The sequence below is a fragment of the Brienomyrus brachyistius genome, unplaced genomic scaffold (assembly GCF_023856365.1).
Source record: "Brienomyrus brachyistius isolate T26 unplaced genomic scaffold, BBRACH_0.4 scaffold45, whole genome shotgun sequence".
Classification (NCBI taxonomy): Eukaryota; Metazoa; Chordata; class Actinopteri; order Osteoglossiformes; family Mormyridae; genus Brienomyrus; species Brienomyrus brachyistius.
In genome coordinates this window covers 196,662-213,466 of record NW_026042320.1, presented here as the reverse complement: position 1 = coordinate 213,466, position 16,805 = coordinate 196,662, and the positions used below count along the sequence as shown (strand labels likewise).

General features: G+C 41.1%; 2 protein-coding genes, 1 long non-coding RNA gene and 1 pseudogene across 3 annotated transcripts in view; 1 reads left to right on the top strand and 3 right to left on the bottom strand.

Annotated features, from left to right (window-relative positions):
- The window catches only part of LOC125723076 (uncharacterized), a 200,622-nt gene extending 188,016 nt beyond the window's left edge, over positions 1 to 12,606 (bottom strand). The window contains exon 1 of the mRNA XM_048999522.1: positions 12,601 to 12,606. The gene's annotated coding sequence lies outside the window, so the exon portion shown is untranslated. The remainder of the gene's footprint in view (positions 1 to 12,600) is intronic.
- LOC125723049 (cytohesin-2-like) overlaps positions 1 to 16,805 on the top strand; it is a 260,972-nt pseudogene that overhangs the window by 217,439 nt on the left and 26,728 nt on the right.
- LOC125723078 (piggyBac transposable element-derived protein 4-like) lies at positions 9,324 to 13,053 on the bottom strand. Its single transcript, XM_048999524.1, has 2 exons — positions 11,674 to 13,053; positions 9,324 to 10,243 (listed from the first exon to the last, which is right to left on the bottom strand). The coding sequence occupies exons 1-2, from the start codon at positions 11,990 to 11,992 to the stop codon at positions 9,897 to 9,899; spliced, it is 666 nt and encodes a 221-aa protein (XP_048855481.1). The 5' UTR covers positions 11,993 to 13,053; the 3' UTR covers positions 9,324 to 9,896.
- On the bottom strand, positions 13,616 to 15,751 carry LOC125723093 (uncharacterized). Its single transcript, XR_007386738.1, has 4 exons — positions 15,525 to 15,751; positions 14,449 to 14,589; positions 14,193 to 14,257; positions 13,616 to 14,098 (listed from the first exon to the last, which is right to left on the bottom strand). It is a non-coding gene; the product is annotated as an uncharacterized LOC125723093 (long non-coding RNA).

Here is a 16,805-nt window from a genome sequence, read left to right as displayed (position 1 = left end):
TCCAAAAACATGCTGAGGCTAATTGGACTTGCTAAATTGCCCGTAGGAATACATGTGAGAGTGAATGGTGTGTGAGTGTGCCCTGCGATGGGCTGGCCCCCCATCCTGGGTTGTTCCCTGCCTTGTGCCCATTGCTTCCGGGATAGACTCCGGATCCCCCGCGACCCAGTAGGACAAGCGGTTTGGAAAATGGATGGATTATTGGGCACTATTACTAATTTCTACACTTTTGGTGCCTTAGATCTCACATCAAAACATAGTACAGACAAGAGATGATGTCCTCTGTTGATTGGTCTATTACATGGGTGAAAAGGAGGAAGACCTCATCCAGGAGTACAATGTAAGTGTCAAACTATTTCAGATATTTATTGTTTGCAGAAAACTGCATTTAGCATTTGTTTTCTTTAAAAAAACAGAAATACACCTTAAACATAAGTATGTTCCTCATGTAAAAAAAATCTATTCTTCCACTAGTGTGTGACGCCCGGCCCGTCCGCTCCTCGTGTGTGCCACGCCCCCTAATTACCCACGTGTGATTTCATGATCGTGCCCAGTAGTGTCTTGTTCCCTTCTGCTTATGTTTATGTTAATGTTTAACACCAAAATGCATTATGTATTCATTTCATTATAAAATGTTTTTTATATTAAGTAATTTTCCTTAATACATATGAGTACATTTTGTTTTATCTGCTTAAACTAAAAACGATTATTCCACTAATGTTAAAACCATCATGTGTCTGGCTAAATAATTTAAGGTTTTTTACATGATTTATTCAAGTAAATTCTTCTAAAAAAATCAAGCTTTAAAAACTGCTTAAAAATAATATGTGCAATATTGTTGCCATAGTTTTTTTAAGTAGATAGCACATAAGATTTTTTACAGTGTACCCCTAACCGGAGCTCCACTGTACGTCCTTAAAGATCATGTATTTCCTGTGGAGGTGACGTATTTCCAGTGGAGCTCCACTCTGCATTTAGCATTTGTTTTCTTTAAAAAAACAGAAATACACCTTAAACATAAGTATGTTCCTCATGTAAAAAAAATCTATTCTTCCACTAGTGTGTGACGCCCGGCCCGTCCGCTCCTCGTGTGTGCCACGCCCCCTAATTACCCACGTGTGATTTCATGATCGTGCTCAGTAGTGTCTTGTTCCCTTCTGCTTAGTTCCGTGTATTTAAGTCTCTGTTGTGCATTAACCCCATTGAGCAATGTTACATCTGTCGGTGACTTCTGTGACCGTGCTGTATTTCCTGTCCCGATCACCGAAGTAAAACTCGTTCGTCCCGTGTCCTGCCTGAGGGTTGCTGTATTTGCTCTCCGAGCCACTCCAGCCACGCACGCCCAGCGCACCCGTCCTGCCGCGCGTGACATAGTGTCAGCAATATAAATTAAATAAATTAAACATTGTCAACATTTCTGAAAACATCCTGTCCGCCATTAGCCATAGTATACTTGAGTTTGTCAGTTTCCACAGTTCACTGAAGCAAGTTTTGGGGAGTTATTGTTTTACAGTGTTACGAAGATATGAACCTGGAAATGGTTTACTGTACTTCGTTGATGTATCTGCATTTTAAGTTCTTATGAGGAAAAACTTGTTTGAACATCTTACACAAATTAACTGCATAAATAACAGATCTTCATAATAAAATGTTATGTTTCTCTTACAGTGTGACAATGAGGATGTGCAGCAAAGTCTATTGCAGCATGTAATGAAAATTACTGTCTGCAAGAAGGATGACCTGGAGGACTTTAGCGTTGTCTTGGAGGGTGTGCAAGTCATGACTGGCTTGGGAAATCTGACTAGAGCCTGCGCAATTCTTCTTGGATTCACATATGCACTAAACCTCACTGAGGAACACGTTTGAGGCCTTTCAGAAGCTCTTCTTGGATCTGGATGTTTGCAGGTTTCCCCTCAAATTACAATCTCTCAAAAACAAACTTGTGTGTTAGATTGTGAGAGACACATTCCATTGTTACCAAGTTTTGGTGAAAATGCCCAGGTTGAGGTTTGAGATTGTTCTGCAGCTTGTTCTACAGCAGGTTATCTGGTTTGATGCTAAACAGTTGATTTCAATGACATAAATTGTCAGTTACAAATTGTTATACAAATTGTTTTTGTTTTTTTCTTAAAACTGCTGTAAATGTTATATACACTTTTACAAAGTGGTTAATATTTTGATACCTGTGTAGCATGGAATAAAAGCATGTTTAACACCAAAATGCATTATGTATTCATTTCATTATAAAATGTTTTTTATATTAAGTAATTTTCCTTAATACATATGAGTACATTTTGTTTTATCTGCTTAAACTAAAAACGATTATTCCACTAATGTTAAAACCATCATGTGTCTGTCTAAATAATTTAAGGTTTTTTACATGATTTATTCAAGTAAATTCTAAAAAAAATCAAGCTTTAAAAACTGCTTAAAAATAATATGTGCAATATTGTTGCCATAGTTTTTTTAAGTAGATAGCACATAAGATTTTTTACAGTGTACCCCTAACCGGAGCTCCACTATACGTCCTTAAAGATCATGTATTTCCTGTGGAGGTGATGTATTTCCAGTGGAGCTCCACTCTACAGGCGTCTGCATCTAGACTCTCTTGGCGCACACCACACAGAAAAGGTGGAGATAAACACAAGGTAAACATTTAAATGACATTTCATATTCAGTGCCCTTATCATTGCATGTCAACTTATTGCTATTACTTTTTCAGTGAATTTTCTGTTTGCATATAAATTGTATAATTGTGCAAATTTGTAGACTTGTAAAGATAGTTGCCACATAATTATTTAGTTTTAATTAGCAGTAATTAAGTAATCAATGGACTGGGATCATCATTTCATAAATGTTTTTGTTACAGGGCACAGGTTCTGAAGTAAGGAAGGAATATCTGGCCATCGATACTGATGACTCAGAATGAAATTTTCACAAAAAGACCTTTAAAATGTGATCTCAATATTTATGTTGTATTTTTATTAATGACAGTTGTTAAATTAGAATCTTAAAGAAAATTGCTAATGTTCTTACAATAAAAATATATATTTCAACAAATTTTAAACATATTTTTTCAAGGAAAAGCTGAAGGGTATCCTGTGGCTGTCCTCTGGACATCCTAATGGAACATTAATAAATAAAGAAATACTTCAGACAAAATTATATCTATTTAAATATTATTCCAGCAAGTTGTCATAACGAATTGTTTTTGATGGGTTTCATTATTTTTCATGAAAGAATGAATGAAAGTTACATTTATACAGAACTTTTTAAGACACGCAAAGTGCTTTATAAATGCAATTTATAGGCCGCTTCAGCCACCTTCACTGTGTAGCACCGACCTGGATAATGTGACATCAGCCATTCTGCCCTATTATGCTCACCACACAGTAGCTAAGGTGGTGAAGGGGCAGGAGAGAATTTACCAGTTAGATACCGGACATGATTAGGAGGACAGATTTGATAAGTCACCTTAGATCAGATTTGATAAGGCAACAGTGGGCAATTTTAGTCATCCCTACTCTTTGGAAAGATGCCCAGGGATCTTTAATGACCTGAGAGAGTCAGGACCTCGGTTTTATATCTATGTGAAGGACGGCAATACTTTACGGTACGGTGTCCCCATCACTGCACTGAGACATTGGGATCCACACAGACCACAGTATGCGGTAAAATGTTGGCCACAGCAGCACGTCAGTAACATGGTCATCCTAAGAATGTACCCAATAAAGGACATTGAGCTGGCCCTCCAAAGGGCATCCTCAGGCTGTCCCTTGTTTATGTCCCTAGCATTACTGGTAAAATGTCAAATGTTAATTATTTAGAAAAGGGGATTTACGTGGTTTAATGCACATAATATGTTCACAGAATGTCCTGAAAATGTCCTTAAAAGGACCATACCTGGTCCTCTAGACGTCCTTAGGACGTCCCTAAAAGTCATCCTAAGGATGTAAAAAAAACTTTCCATCAAGATCTCCTAAGGACGTCCTTTGAGGACGACAAAAAGAGGACGGCAGGGTTCTAGACTAACTTTTTGCACTGGTGCGCCTAACTCTTTTTCTTAGGCGCACCAGCACAAAAGTTAGGTGCACCCAAATTTTCAACCACATCACATTTAACACGGCAGTTTTACAAGTTCACTTTATTTATTTATTTATTTTTAATCGCTGTCCATATAGGCAATATTGACTTGTAAATGATTAACTAACAATCTGGTCAATATAAAGTTCTTTATTTGAAGGCAAGCACAATTCTACAAGAAAGGTAACTTACTGAAAAAGTGTTGGTGCTTAAAGTGCTTTACTGAGCTGAAATTTAAACTTAAAAAATCTCAAGATAAATTAACTAAAAAGAAAATCTAAATTAAATGTTTTAAGGGCTTCAAACGGAACATTTCATGGCTCAATGTCTTATGGACTATCCTCCATTGCCGTCACATGCCCCTCGGATGGCCAACTCCTGTAGTTTGGCCTTCTTGATCTTTGGCCTTGACCAAACCAGCTGGCCACACTCTCTCTAGCATCAAAATCTTCCAGACTTGGCCCCTCTACACTGATTCTCATCAGATCTTCCACTGTGTCTGAATGAAGGGATGCTCTAGTGTCTGATTTGATCCTCTTCTGTGCAGAGAAGCCTCTCTCACAAACTGCAGCTGAGACAGGGAGGACCAGCATAATATGTACAAGGTGCAGGATTGTGACCGTAGGCAGAGTAACCAGGCGAGGATCCAGAAATGCGCACAGCAAGATGGTGTAATGCGATTGCAGAAAGCGATACAATTAAGGGGTATTCCTTAAAGGATGGTCGTAAGCCGTTAGCTGGGATCGAAAGCCGGAAGGTCAGTCCTACACGATCACACAGGACACGACCACACGGGGGAAGGGGAACTGGAGAAGCCGGGATCAGCATGTAAGACGTCAGATACGGGAGCAAGTCTGGGGAGAGGAGGAGGACGAGGTAAGGCAAGCACAATAGGAATACAGAACAGGTAAGGAATAGTGGGACCACGAGAGACAAGTAACTGCTCGGTAAGGCTCATTGAAATGGCATAATACTTTGCACTGAGCTGTCGGTGTTCCTGGCTTATCTAGAGATCTCATTACTGAGACATTCAGAACACCTGGGGAACCCTGCCTACTCTGGCGGTGCTGAGGAGGAGTGGGCGGCGGGTTCCGCCTGAGAGGGCGTGACAAGGATGTTCTGAGAAAAAAAAATACATTCAAGAGATTTATTTAAGCAATGTGTGTACGATAGCAAAACTGACACAATCTTACAAGAACATTAACAAAAACTGACCTTGTACTCTGAACAGTAGGGCTCTCTGGTCAACATGAGCTCCCAAAGGCTGAGGTAGGTCTTGTCTTTGAACATCCTGGCAATTAACAGCTTCAAGCCTACAAACTCTTCTTTTGCAAGCTCAGTGATTACACCATTTCTGAAAATGATGATTACACAGCTAATCAGTGTTCACATGAAGAAAATATCTACCAACAGCACACATAATATTGTAGTAATCCACCAGCTACCTTCTCAGGACTGTGGAGAAGCGATCCAAGAGAAATGCAAGGTCATCAGCACCATGGTCCACTAAGTCCCCTTGGTTCTCTGGCCAGCTATCATGATTGAAAAATTTGAAGCATTTGACAGCCTTAGTTGTGTCAGACTCAGAAGCACTCTTCCCTGTCTTAAGAACAAATACATTTTAGTAAATGAGTAACAATATTTCTTATCTACATGTGTTTATAAGACAGGTGACTACACTTGCCTAGGAGGCTACTGAATCTTGCTTTCAGATGTTTTACAGTGGATTTGATTGTTGCATCCATTACTTTTTTAAGTTTAGTGGCAGCAACACCATCTCCTGCCAGCTTTGATGCCTCTCCTTTGAGTGTTATTGTCTGTGTGTTGCATAAACCATAAATAGAGATTCTGAGTTAGATATTAGAAATATTTGTAAAAATGGACTGTTCTAGGAGACAAAACCATACATATACCTGGAATTTGTAGATTGCCATTTCACCCTCATCCTGCTGTTGCCTTCTCTGCAGCCTCATGTCAGCCAGGAACTCTGACAGTTGTCCATTAGGCTTGGGTCTCACAACCATTGCCTCTGTGGTCACCAGCAGTTTTTCAAGGCCGCAAACTGCCTGTTTAGATATAACAGTGCAGTATTATTAACACAGCTGAAGATGACCACAAACACAATTCAAATTTACACATCCCACATTCATCTCCCTTACCTGAGGTAGGATGATCTCATTCCTCTGAAGTAGGAGGCTAAACTTACTAATGCCACTGAACACGTCTGCAATAAAATGGCAAAAGGCCACAAAAGTGGCATCTTCCATTGATTTCTTAACCTGTATCATACAACAGTAAAAATTAGTCACATAGAACACTGATGAACTAAATTCCTAAAAAAATAAAATGAAAGGAATATTCTGAAAGAATGCACTGGCCTTTGTAGCTCTGCATTGGCAAAGGAGCCTGCCAAATGGTCCATATGGTAGTACACAGCAGTGAACTGTCCTGGTTTTATAAAAGGTCTCCAGGGCCCTTGAAACATGTGGGAGCCACCTTGTCCCCTTCACCCCACTGGGCATCAGCACATTTACCCCCAAGTCAGCCCCAATGACCCTGAGCTCTCTCATTGATTTTGGGCTGAAATGGTAGGTCTTCCAAATTAAATGTAGAAGGTCGTACAATTGCCCCATCATTGGATTGTCCCTATGCACTGACAACATTGCCAATTCCAATCTGAAAAGATAGTCAAATTTTAAATTTAGATACATCTACATTTAAATGAAAAAAACTCACAGTGACTTTAGGGTGTCAGTCATACCTTATCTTCTAGTCTTACCTGTGAGGCATACAGTGGAAAGGCACAATGTGGTCACCTGCCTCTTGCTGCAGAAGTGCTATGACACCCCCTTTGCTGCCCAAATTAACAGCAGCACCATCAGCACCCAGAGCAATGATTTTCTCCAGCCAGTTACTGCACTGGTCCCCAAGAGCAGCAAATGCTTTCTTTGAGGCAGCATAAATTCCTAATTAAACAAATAAAAACGATAATACCATTTACTACCCAGATCAAGAGTTTATAATGCAGTCTATTTATTTATTTTTTCATTTTTAAGTATAAGAATATTATGGTTAATGCAGTAACGAGACGGTAGGCATATTATTGACACAGGCTTCATGACATGACATGGCTTACCTTGGGCATGAGCTTGCTCGGCCTCAATGTGTCCAATAAGTATATTCACCGGTCTTCCTCTCCGCAAGATATGACCGTACACAATGACGCATTCCTTTGTGGCGATATGTGTCTCTGTCGATCAGGAATGCCATGAACGCACTGTTCGCAATTTGCACAGACGTCTTTTTTTTCAATGTATCTGCGATGACTCCTATAAATTGGGCGCACGCGACATCATTGCTGTACGTCGGGTTTACGTTCAAGCCATTTAGTGAAGGGAAGTTCTTCTTTTGCAATATTGTAGGCAACGTTAAACTTAATTATCATCTCGGTCTCGTCTGATGATCTGTTTGCTGCTGCCTGCCGCTGAAAGGCAGCGGGGAGAGGGGACACTTGAGCAGTGCATTTATCGCGGCATGTAATGTGTTTTATAGATGCATTGTGCTTTTTCAGCGTTTCAATTCTAAATGTATTAGAACCAGTCACAAATGCACTACTGCCGGTCATGGTCTTCCCACACTCTTTACAGTAAATACAGCGCATTATATTATCGGCTTTACTGTATCTTAGCCAGGGAAACTGGTCAAGCCACTCTTTTCGAAATGTATACACTTTACCCCTTTTAATTTCAGTGGGCTCGGACTCGATCGTATGTGGCTCATTATCTAATGCCGTCTCCGGACCTGGGCTTGCTATAAGTTGGGAGGTTGATGGCTCCGTGTCAGAGCATTGGTTATGATTTTCGGATGGATCAGGCCCTAACTTAACATTCTTAACAAAAAAGTTGTCAATCGTTTTTTTCATCTTCTCTCATAATCCGTGGCTACATGCACTGTTTACCTGATGGGCTACTCACCTCTCTCTGTCTGACTGCATCACATGCATTTTCAAACGTACACACACGTACAGGAATATCTGGACCACGGCCAATCAGAGGCGGGGCGGGATCCGCCCATCACTATCTCTGATTGGTTTAGACCACGATATGGGCCTAATGTGTGTCTGTTGTTGAACAACAGGGTGACTTTAAGAGTCACGGAGTTTCGTTTTTTTCCCCCTCGAACGGCTGGTCGCACCGGTGCAACCTTTGATTTTTTTTAGTCGCACCATTAAGAAATTAGGTCGCACTCTAGAGGCCTGGGACGTCCTAAGGACGAACTAAGGACATCTTGCTGTTTGCTGGGCCTGCACATTTTGGGGTTTCCTCTCATTTAACACACCTGATTCAACTCCTTCTGCTAAAATTCCACAGAGCTCGTGTATTTCTCCTTGTTGTTGAACAGTCCAATGTATTGAAGTCTGTTAGTCATGTTATTGCGAGTCTGATTATTAACGTCATTGCTTGTCAACAATCAGGATTCCGCACGAGGGGGCGCGGCACACAGCAGGATCGGAAGAGCGGGGGATGACAACCATTTAGTGACATTTTTAGTGCCCCAGAAGACATACTAAGAGAGAGGGGATGAACATGAAGCTCCCCCCAAACACGATAATTTATATTTTATGAATTTAACGCTATTGTGCATTTAAAACACACAAATAGTTAAAATCAGCAGTTACAGTTTATTACTCTTTGGCCCTTTTTGGGTCCTAACGACCCAATTTAATTTGCAGTTTTGCAGCATTTTTTTAAACATGTTGGCTGTAGTGCGCTGACTGTGTGTGTTTGGGGGCGTATCTCAGGACGGTAGGATATCAAGATGGCGGAAAAAAAAAGTTTGCGCTAAGAAAATGGCACCTGGAAATACTGTTTACACACAATCTGGGTCGCAGCATTCACTTCACCTGCATCCTAATAAATAATGAAGACAATGAGCCAGCCAGTACTAAAGGGATGAAACTTTATAAAAAGACATGAACCTTGTGAAATACATTTTAGAAAACAAAAAAACAATTACAGAACCAGAGAACACACAATTGCGGGTAAAACGGGAACACAGAACACAGAAAGAGGTAAATACAATTCTTGAAACAAACGGGAAAAGTTTAAATTCTTAAAACAGGAAAAGAGGAACACAGGGGAACACAAAACACAAACAAGTGCGGCAAACAATCTTCAACTACAACATACACTATAACACTATGAATAATAAAACTAAACTATTTACAGTTTATGGTTTGCATTTTTTACAGAAAATGCTATAATGCTCTTTCCACACTTGTGCCCCACACTGGCGACACAGCGCGTTCGTTTTGCGGTCAGCAGAATAATGGCACAGGCTGCAATTCTCTCTCTTAGATTTCGCTTCCAGGGGAGGCGGGACTGGACCGGGTTGTGATTGGCTGAGCTGGGCGTCCCTAAACGAGGAAGACGCGTTCGCTGCAGAACAGTGGGAGCGATTAGGGCTTCGACTAGCTCTTGCAGGAACACCCTGCGCCTCCTTTTCGATCCTGTCCTCCATCAAGGATTGACCTCCCGCCACACGAAGTAGGCATCGTGCGCCGAAATGTCCAGCATATTGTAAAACGTTGCAAGGGGCCAGCGAGGGGTTTCCCTTTTGCAGGAATAGTTGGAAATGAGCTGGTCCATGGTGTCAACCCTTGACTTCGTTTTGTTGTAAAACATTATAATTTCTGGCTTTTTGTCTTGCCGTTGGCTTATATTTGGCTTGGTGTGGAACGTGCTCATGAGAATCACGTTTTTGTTTTTTTTTGGCATGTAAGACACCAGTGTGGTGCCTTGGGAAAATGCGAACTATGAAGAGTGTACAAGCCTGCCCTTAGCTGCTAGCAGGGCAGGCAGCAGCTCTGGACGATTTCGGCGCACAGTGCCTACCATCGTCATGTTGCGCTTGAGGAGCTCCTGTCCCAGACTGAAGGAGGTGAAAAAATTATCAAGAGTAATGTTGTGCCCCCTCAGCCCCTCAGCCAGTTCCAGCACCACATTTTTACCCACATTGACCTCCCGTGCCTCCCCCGGAGGCTTCCCCGTGTACAGCTTCACTCGCCAGCAGTAGCTCGTCCTGGCGTCGCACAGCACCCAGATTTTTAGTCCGTACCTCCCGGGCTTGCGAGGCATATATTGCCTGAAGGAGCAGCGTCCTGCAAGGACGCATCGAGGGAATATCAATTTGATGTCAAATGAAGCAATCGGATACAACGTACTTATTTTTAGGTAACCCGTTACAATCTAACTCCTAACTACTCGGGCACAAATCATGAAAAAGGTAACTGGTCGAAATCAATGATACATTACGATTCATTGCTAATGAACATGAGATCTATACTGAACAAAAATATAAACGCAACACTCTTGTTTCTGCTCCCATTTTTCATGAGATGGACTTAAAGACCTACAATTCATTCCAGATACACAATATTACCATTTCTCTCAAACATTTCTCACAAATCAGTCTAAATGTGTGATAGTGAGCACTTCTGCTTTGCTGAGATAATCCATCCCACCTCACAGGTGTGCCACATCAAGATGCTGATCTGACATCATGGGTAGTGCACAGGTGTACCTTATACTGCCCACAATAAAAGGCCACCCTGGAATGTGCAGTTTTTTGCTTTATTGGGGGTCTGGGGACTCAGAACCGGTCAGTATCTGGTGTGACCACCATTTGCCTCATGCAATGCAACACATCTTCTTCGCATAGAGTTTATCAGATTGTCAATTGTGGCCTGTGGAATGTTGGTCCACTCCTCTTCAATGGCTGTGCGAAGTTGTTGGATATTAGTGGGAACTGGTACACGCTGTCGTATACGCCGGTCAAGCACATCCCAAACATGCTCAACGGGTGACATGTCCGGTGAGTATGCTGGCCATGCAAGAACTGGGACATTTTCAGCTTCCAAGAACTGTGTACAGATCCTTGCAACATGGGGCCGTGCATTATCTGTCTGAGTGGCTGGTCTCAGACGATCTTGGAGGTGAACCTGCTGGATGTGGAGGTCCTGGGCTGGTGTGGTTACACGTGGTCTGCGGTTGTGAGGCCGGTTGGATGTACTGCCATATTCTCTGAAACGCCTTTGGAGACGGCTTATGGTTGAGAAATGAACATTCAATGCACGAGCAACAGATCTGGTTGACATTCCTGCTGTCAGCATGCCAATTGCACGCTCCCTCAATGCTTGTGGCATCTGTGGCATTTTGCTGTGAGACAAAACTGCATATTCCAGGGTGGCCTTTTATTGTGGGCAGTATAAGGTACACCTGTGCACTACCCATGATGTCAGATCAGCATCTTGATGTGGCACACCTGTGAGGTGGGATGGATTATCTCAGCAAAGCAGAAGTGCTCACTATCACACATTTAGACTGATTTGTGAGAAATGTTTGAGAGAAATGGTAATATTGTGTATCTGGAATGAATTGTAGATCTTTAAGTCCATCTCATGAAAAATGGGAGCAAAAACAAAAGTGTTGCGTTTATATTTTTGTTCAGTGTATATTTGAACAATAAACTTGAAGCAATGTATATATAATAACTGTAGATCAGTAATAAAAAATAACACATTTTACGTACCTTTGAATGGTACCAGGCACTCGTCCACTGTGAAGTCGTGGCCAAGATTGTACATCGCAGGGAGATTTCCTGACCACAGGTCCCAGATGTCTCTGATAAGTGCGAGCTTGTCACCCGTTCTTCTACTTGCCCACGATCCATTGTCGTCAAACCTTAGGGCCACTGTCAGCTGCTCAAACCGCACCCTGCTCATGATCGCTGGGAAGATTGGTCTCCCAAATTTCGATTCCCAAAGGCTGGCGACGGACTCTCCTTTGGACTTGAATACGCCTGCTAGAATGCAGACGCCGATGAAGGCATCCAATTCAACAGTTGTCATGTCCACCCAGCTGCTAGTAAACCTTTCTGCCTTCTATATTTGTCATGCTGACAACGATGCTCTCTATTGATCTAGGCAGGAAAGCTTTGAAGGCAGATATAATGTCCCCTTCCTGTGACACGCACTGCCTCGTTGGTCCTGGAGGTGTCCTCAGGATGTGTCGTGCTGGCAGTCTACCTGCAGCACGATCTTCTGCTCTGGTTGTCCATGTTACTTCGCTTTTGCGGGAGGGAAAGATCTCGTCCTCGGCGCAGATCTCTTCAACCTCCTGTGTTGTACTGCTGGGCTGTACACTATCCTCATCGGAGCTGCTGGTTTCCTCACCCGTAACGAAGTCGACGACCTCCTGAGCACTGTACCTTGCCATGATTGAATTCCAAGTAACCCACTCCTCAGGGTTCGCACCAGATAATAAACACACACTTCTTTGTTTTGGAAACAGCTTGGCAACAAAGTAAGACCAATTACAGCAACGATCACCAAACTGTCATTGGTCACTTCCCCCCCCGACTCCCCTGGACATAAACACACACTTCTTTGTTTTGGAAATGGCTTGGCAACAAGGTAGGACCAATTACAGCAACGATCATCAAACTGTCATTGGTCACTCCCCCCCCGCTTCCCCATTCGCAGTAATTTATGCCAGTAATTGCACTTGCGCAATTACTTAGAGTGTTATAAAAGCAAACCATATGAACATGTTTGCTCTAAAGAGATCCAAATTCATAAAAAAGTACAAGTCATTACATTTTTAATTTTATTTTTTTTTTACATTGATTTAACAATAAATATTGTAATTACCGCTAGGTGTCACACTTACTTTGACCGGCTTTCCAGGCTCTATGTCGACATCCAGTGGTCAAAAAAAAGCATTACATTACACATAAGAGATGACTTTTTGCAGTAAAGACGACATTTTTTGTATTCGCAAATTAAAAAAAAATATATTAACAAAACTATTAAAATTGGGTCGTGAGGACCCACAGCAGAATCATAGTATCATATATCCCGCTCCTGCGCGTCAGAGGACGTCGCCGCCTGCAGCGGTTCCGCCCCTTTCCTTGCCCTCGCCAGGGTTCCCTTCAGCTCCCTCGTCCCCTTCCCTAGCTCCCCCTTCGACTTCCTCCTCGTCCCCCCTGTCGGTCCCTCGCCCTGCCTCCTTGGCCCCTCCGAGGTCCCCTCCGGCTCAGGCCTCCTGCGGCCCCTCTGGCTACCTCCCGTCACCCACTGGGACTCCCTCAGCCGACCCTGCATTCCCCCTCCTTCTCGCCCTACTCTCGTGCTTTCGTCCCTCCGTTCTCGACTCCCCCTCCTGTCTTTGTCCCTTCGTTTTTTGCTCCTCGTCCCTCTGTTCCGCCCTTCTTTGCTCCTTGTTCCCCTCCTTTCACTCCTGGCCCGTTTGTCCACCTGTTCCCTCTCTGTCCCCATTTCTGGTCTGTCTGTCCTCCTTCCCTGTCCTTTATCAACTCTTGTCCTCCGTCCTGTCGCTAGCCCTGTTTTGTGCCTTGGTCCAGTTTCCCGTCTCTCGTTGATTTTGTTCTTCTGTTCCAGGTCTCGTTTCCCTCGTCCCGTCCGTCGCCTCCTCCTAGGCGCTCCTTCTTTCATGCCCAGCTCCTCCGCTCCTCGTGTGTGCCACGCTCCCCTGATTACCCACGTGTTCTTTCCCGATTGTACCCAGCTGTGTCTAGTTACTTTGATCAGTCCTGTGTATTTCAGTCCATGTCTTACCTGAGTCCTTTGTCTGTCATTGATGTTACCTGGTGTTTGTCGACCCGCATTCCCCAATAAACCCCCAGTTTGCCCTGTTTTCCGCCTGCCTGCCTGTTCCCTCGCGCTGCCTGAGCGATCACCCGTTCGGCACGTTGCGTGACACTGACACTAGTGCAAGAATGTTTTTGCATGAGGAACGTACTTATGTTTAAGATGTATTTCTGTTTTTGTAAAGGAAAACAAATGCTAATTGCAGTTTTCTGCAAACAAATATCTGAATTAGTTTTAGACACTTACATTGTACTCCTGGATGAGGTCTTCCTCCTTTTCACCCAAGTAATAGACCAAGCAACGGAGGACAACATCTCTTGTCTGTTCTATGTTTTGATGTGAGGTCTAAGGCACCAAAAGTGTAGAAATTAGTAATAGTACTCAATAATAATGAAGCAAATATCAATAAAATAATGATAAAAAATACCAACTAAAATACCTGCTGTATGGCACCCGTTTTCTTCTTCAAAATCTGTCCGAGTGCTCCTCCTTTGCAGGAAAATACTGTGAAAAGTTTAGGAGTGTAGTAATCCAACATCTTAATAAATGTTGGCTCAAGGTGCAGAGTAGTAATTCTCCTAAACTCTTCATTAATCTAAAAAATGAAACACACAAACACTGATTATAATTATGTTCAGTTGACAACCACATTATTGTCTGTGACGGTATTTAATGACAAAATGTAAAATCCCTACCTGGAGAATGTCAAACAGAGCAGGCCAGTGATCTTTAAATTCTGCAAGTTGGGCACAATTCAACCACCTCATGTCTTCGGAGAGCAAGGGTTTTTGACATTTTTTCTTTCACCACAAGCTCCATTGTCATCACAGAAGTTGCTGTTAAAATTATTATTCATAAGGAAAAGTAGTTATAAGGGTTTACATTTAATGTAATGTTTGTGGAATATTTTTATTACATATTTTTAATCACCAAAATCATGAAATTGGAATGGTTTAAGCCTAGAAACCCAATACTGCTAAACAAGTCTAAACATTTTTAAATATCGTTAAAGACTAATTTTAAATAAATTTGCATTATAGTAAATCTCAAATGTGTTCAAATAACTTCATTCAGGTCGAATTTTACATAGATTAATCAAGGAGAAAATGTAAATTACTATATATATCTTACTCTTTGTGGAGATTGATATTGCCTTAATGATTGCAAAGATGTTTGTATTCTTCAACTAGTCAAAAGCATGGTTATGTCCATATCAATTCCTGAAACGCCATCGTGTTGCTTCTATGGTGTTTGTGACTTGTTTAGTTTAAGAGGGCGCCTTCTAACGTCGAGGATGAATGAAAAAAAAAATGCATATATTGCGTGAAATGATTAAACGCTAATTTAATATATCTTTACAATTTGAAGCGAATATATAAACACATCAACAGTCTTAAAAGTTAAGTATAATCATAGAAACTGCCCCATCTATCAAGCTCGATGCATGGCCATAATTATTTTTGCTTTAGCGACCAACATGTCCATATAGCCTATGTCCATATAGCCTCAGCACGTGTATGTGAGGAGTTATGTTTAATAAGCTCGAGCTCAGATTTTCACATCAAATAACATCGCATAATTGTACAACTTTTAAACAAAATTTTAAAAGACCTGGTTGAACATAGTTACTGTTTCACATGCCAAAATGTCGTTCAGATTCAAAAATCAATGTAAAACAATTCCTGTACTATAGCGTGAATAAGCGGTGTCCTGAGGAGCTTATTTAAGAAATCAAAATAAAATGTAAAAAATAGTAAGGGGCTTAACTTACCTCTTAATATTTTACACTGATCGTCTGCTCCTTCAAAACGCTGTCTGACCACAGCCATTGTTGAGATTCAAATGAAGGTGACTCAATCAAACCCAGATAATTGGACCAATTCTCTTAAAATAAATATGAAGCCTTTTTTCCTCAAATTTTTAGCCTAAACGGTTCCTCAAATTAAGCCTAAAAATTGCACTCATTTCCTTAAAAAAATATTATTTTTTTTTTCTTAATTTAATTAGTGAAATGTTCTCAATATATTATAAGAAACACAGAAAACCTATTTTTTTAATTAAACATGCACATTATTTTTAATAATTACATCAATTTTTTAAATGAAAATTACAAGCTTCATGATTAATTTTTTACAATGTAGGATATGGGCGGTCTTATTATTTCGAAACGTATAAAACGTGACATGTTCTTATCATATTAGCTTTATATTTATTTTTGTATAACGCAAACGGAATGACAAGCGGTTTCGGGCGAGAACAGCGTATTTTACTTTTCATTTCAAATAAAACGCGGGGTTGCCAACTTCGGCTAGCTGGCTGGAGTGAGATTTTTAGTTCGAGTTGTCAGCACACGTATGTAACAGTTTGTACCTTGTAAATAGTCTGCTTTTGTATTTAACCGTGTAAATTGGACGTAATTTTAGGTTTATAATGGTATAATACAGTAAGATTGCCGTAATATTTCCTGCGTGAGTCTGAAAGCGTATCATGCCAGATGCTTAAGATCTGGCAACCATGAAAACGTACTACTTTTTTTTGTTTCACCTGATTTATATAACATATAACATTACTTTATACAGTTATTAAAAAGCGGAAACTTCAACGAACATGAAATCACCTGAAAGAGAGGTGTTTTAGCTCTATATACTCATAAAATTGTTGCCTTGGGGTAATTATTTTGATGTTGAAAATGCTAAAATAGAATGGTTGCAATTCCTGCTACCGTTGAGAGGTATGTTTTCAATGTTTGGATTTTTTTTTCTTGATAATGGGTATAAATCCCTTATTGGTCTTTTTCTTTGAACATATTTGAGAATTTCAGGTGAAACATTTAACAGCGAACAGTAGCAAATAAAAATATTGCAAATATTTATTTTAATATTTTTATTTTAATATTCAGAGAGAGCAGGCAGGTGGCACTATAGCCTGTGCACGTTTTCTTTATTTTTGCACTAATGGCATTACTGATTTTAGTTTCCAGGTGAATGAACATGTTTATGTTTCAAATAAGAGTGAAATCTTTGTCACTGTGCACTGCACAGTCAGACCTTAA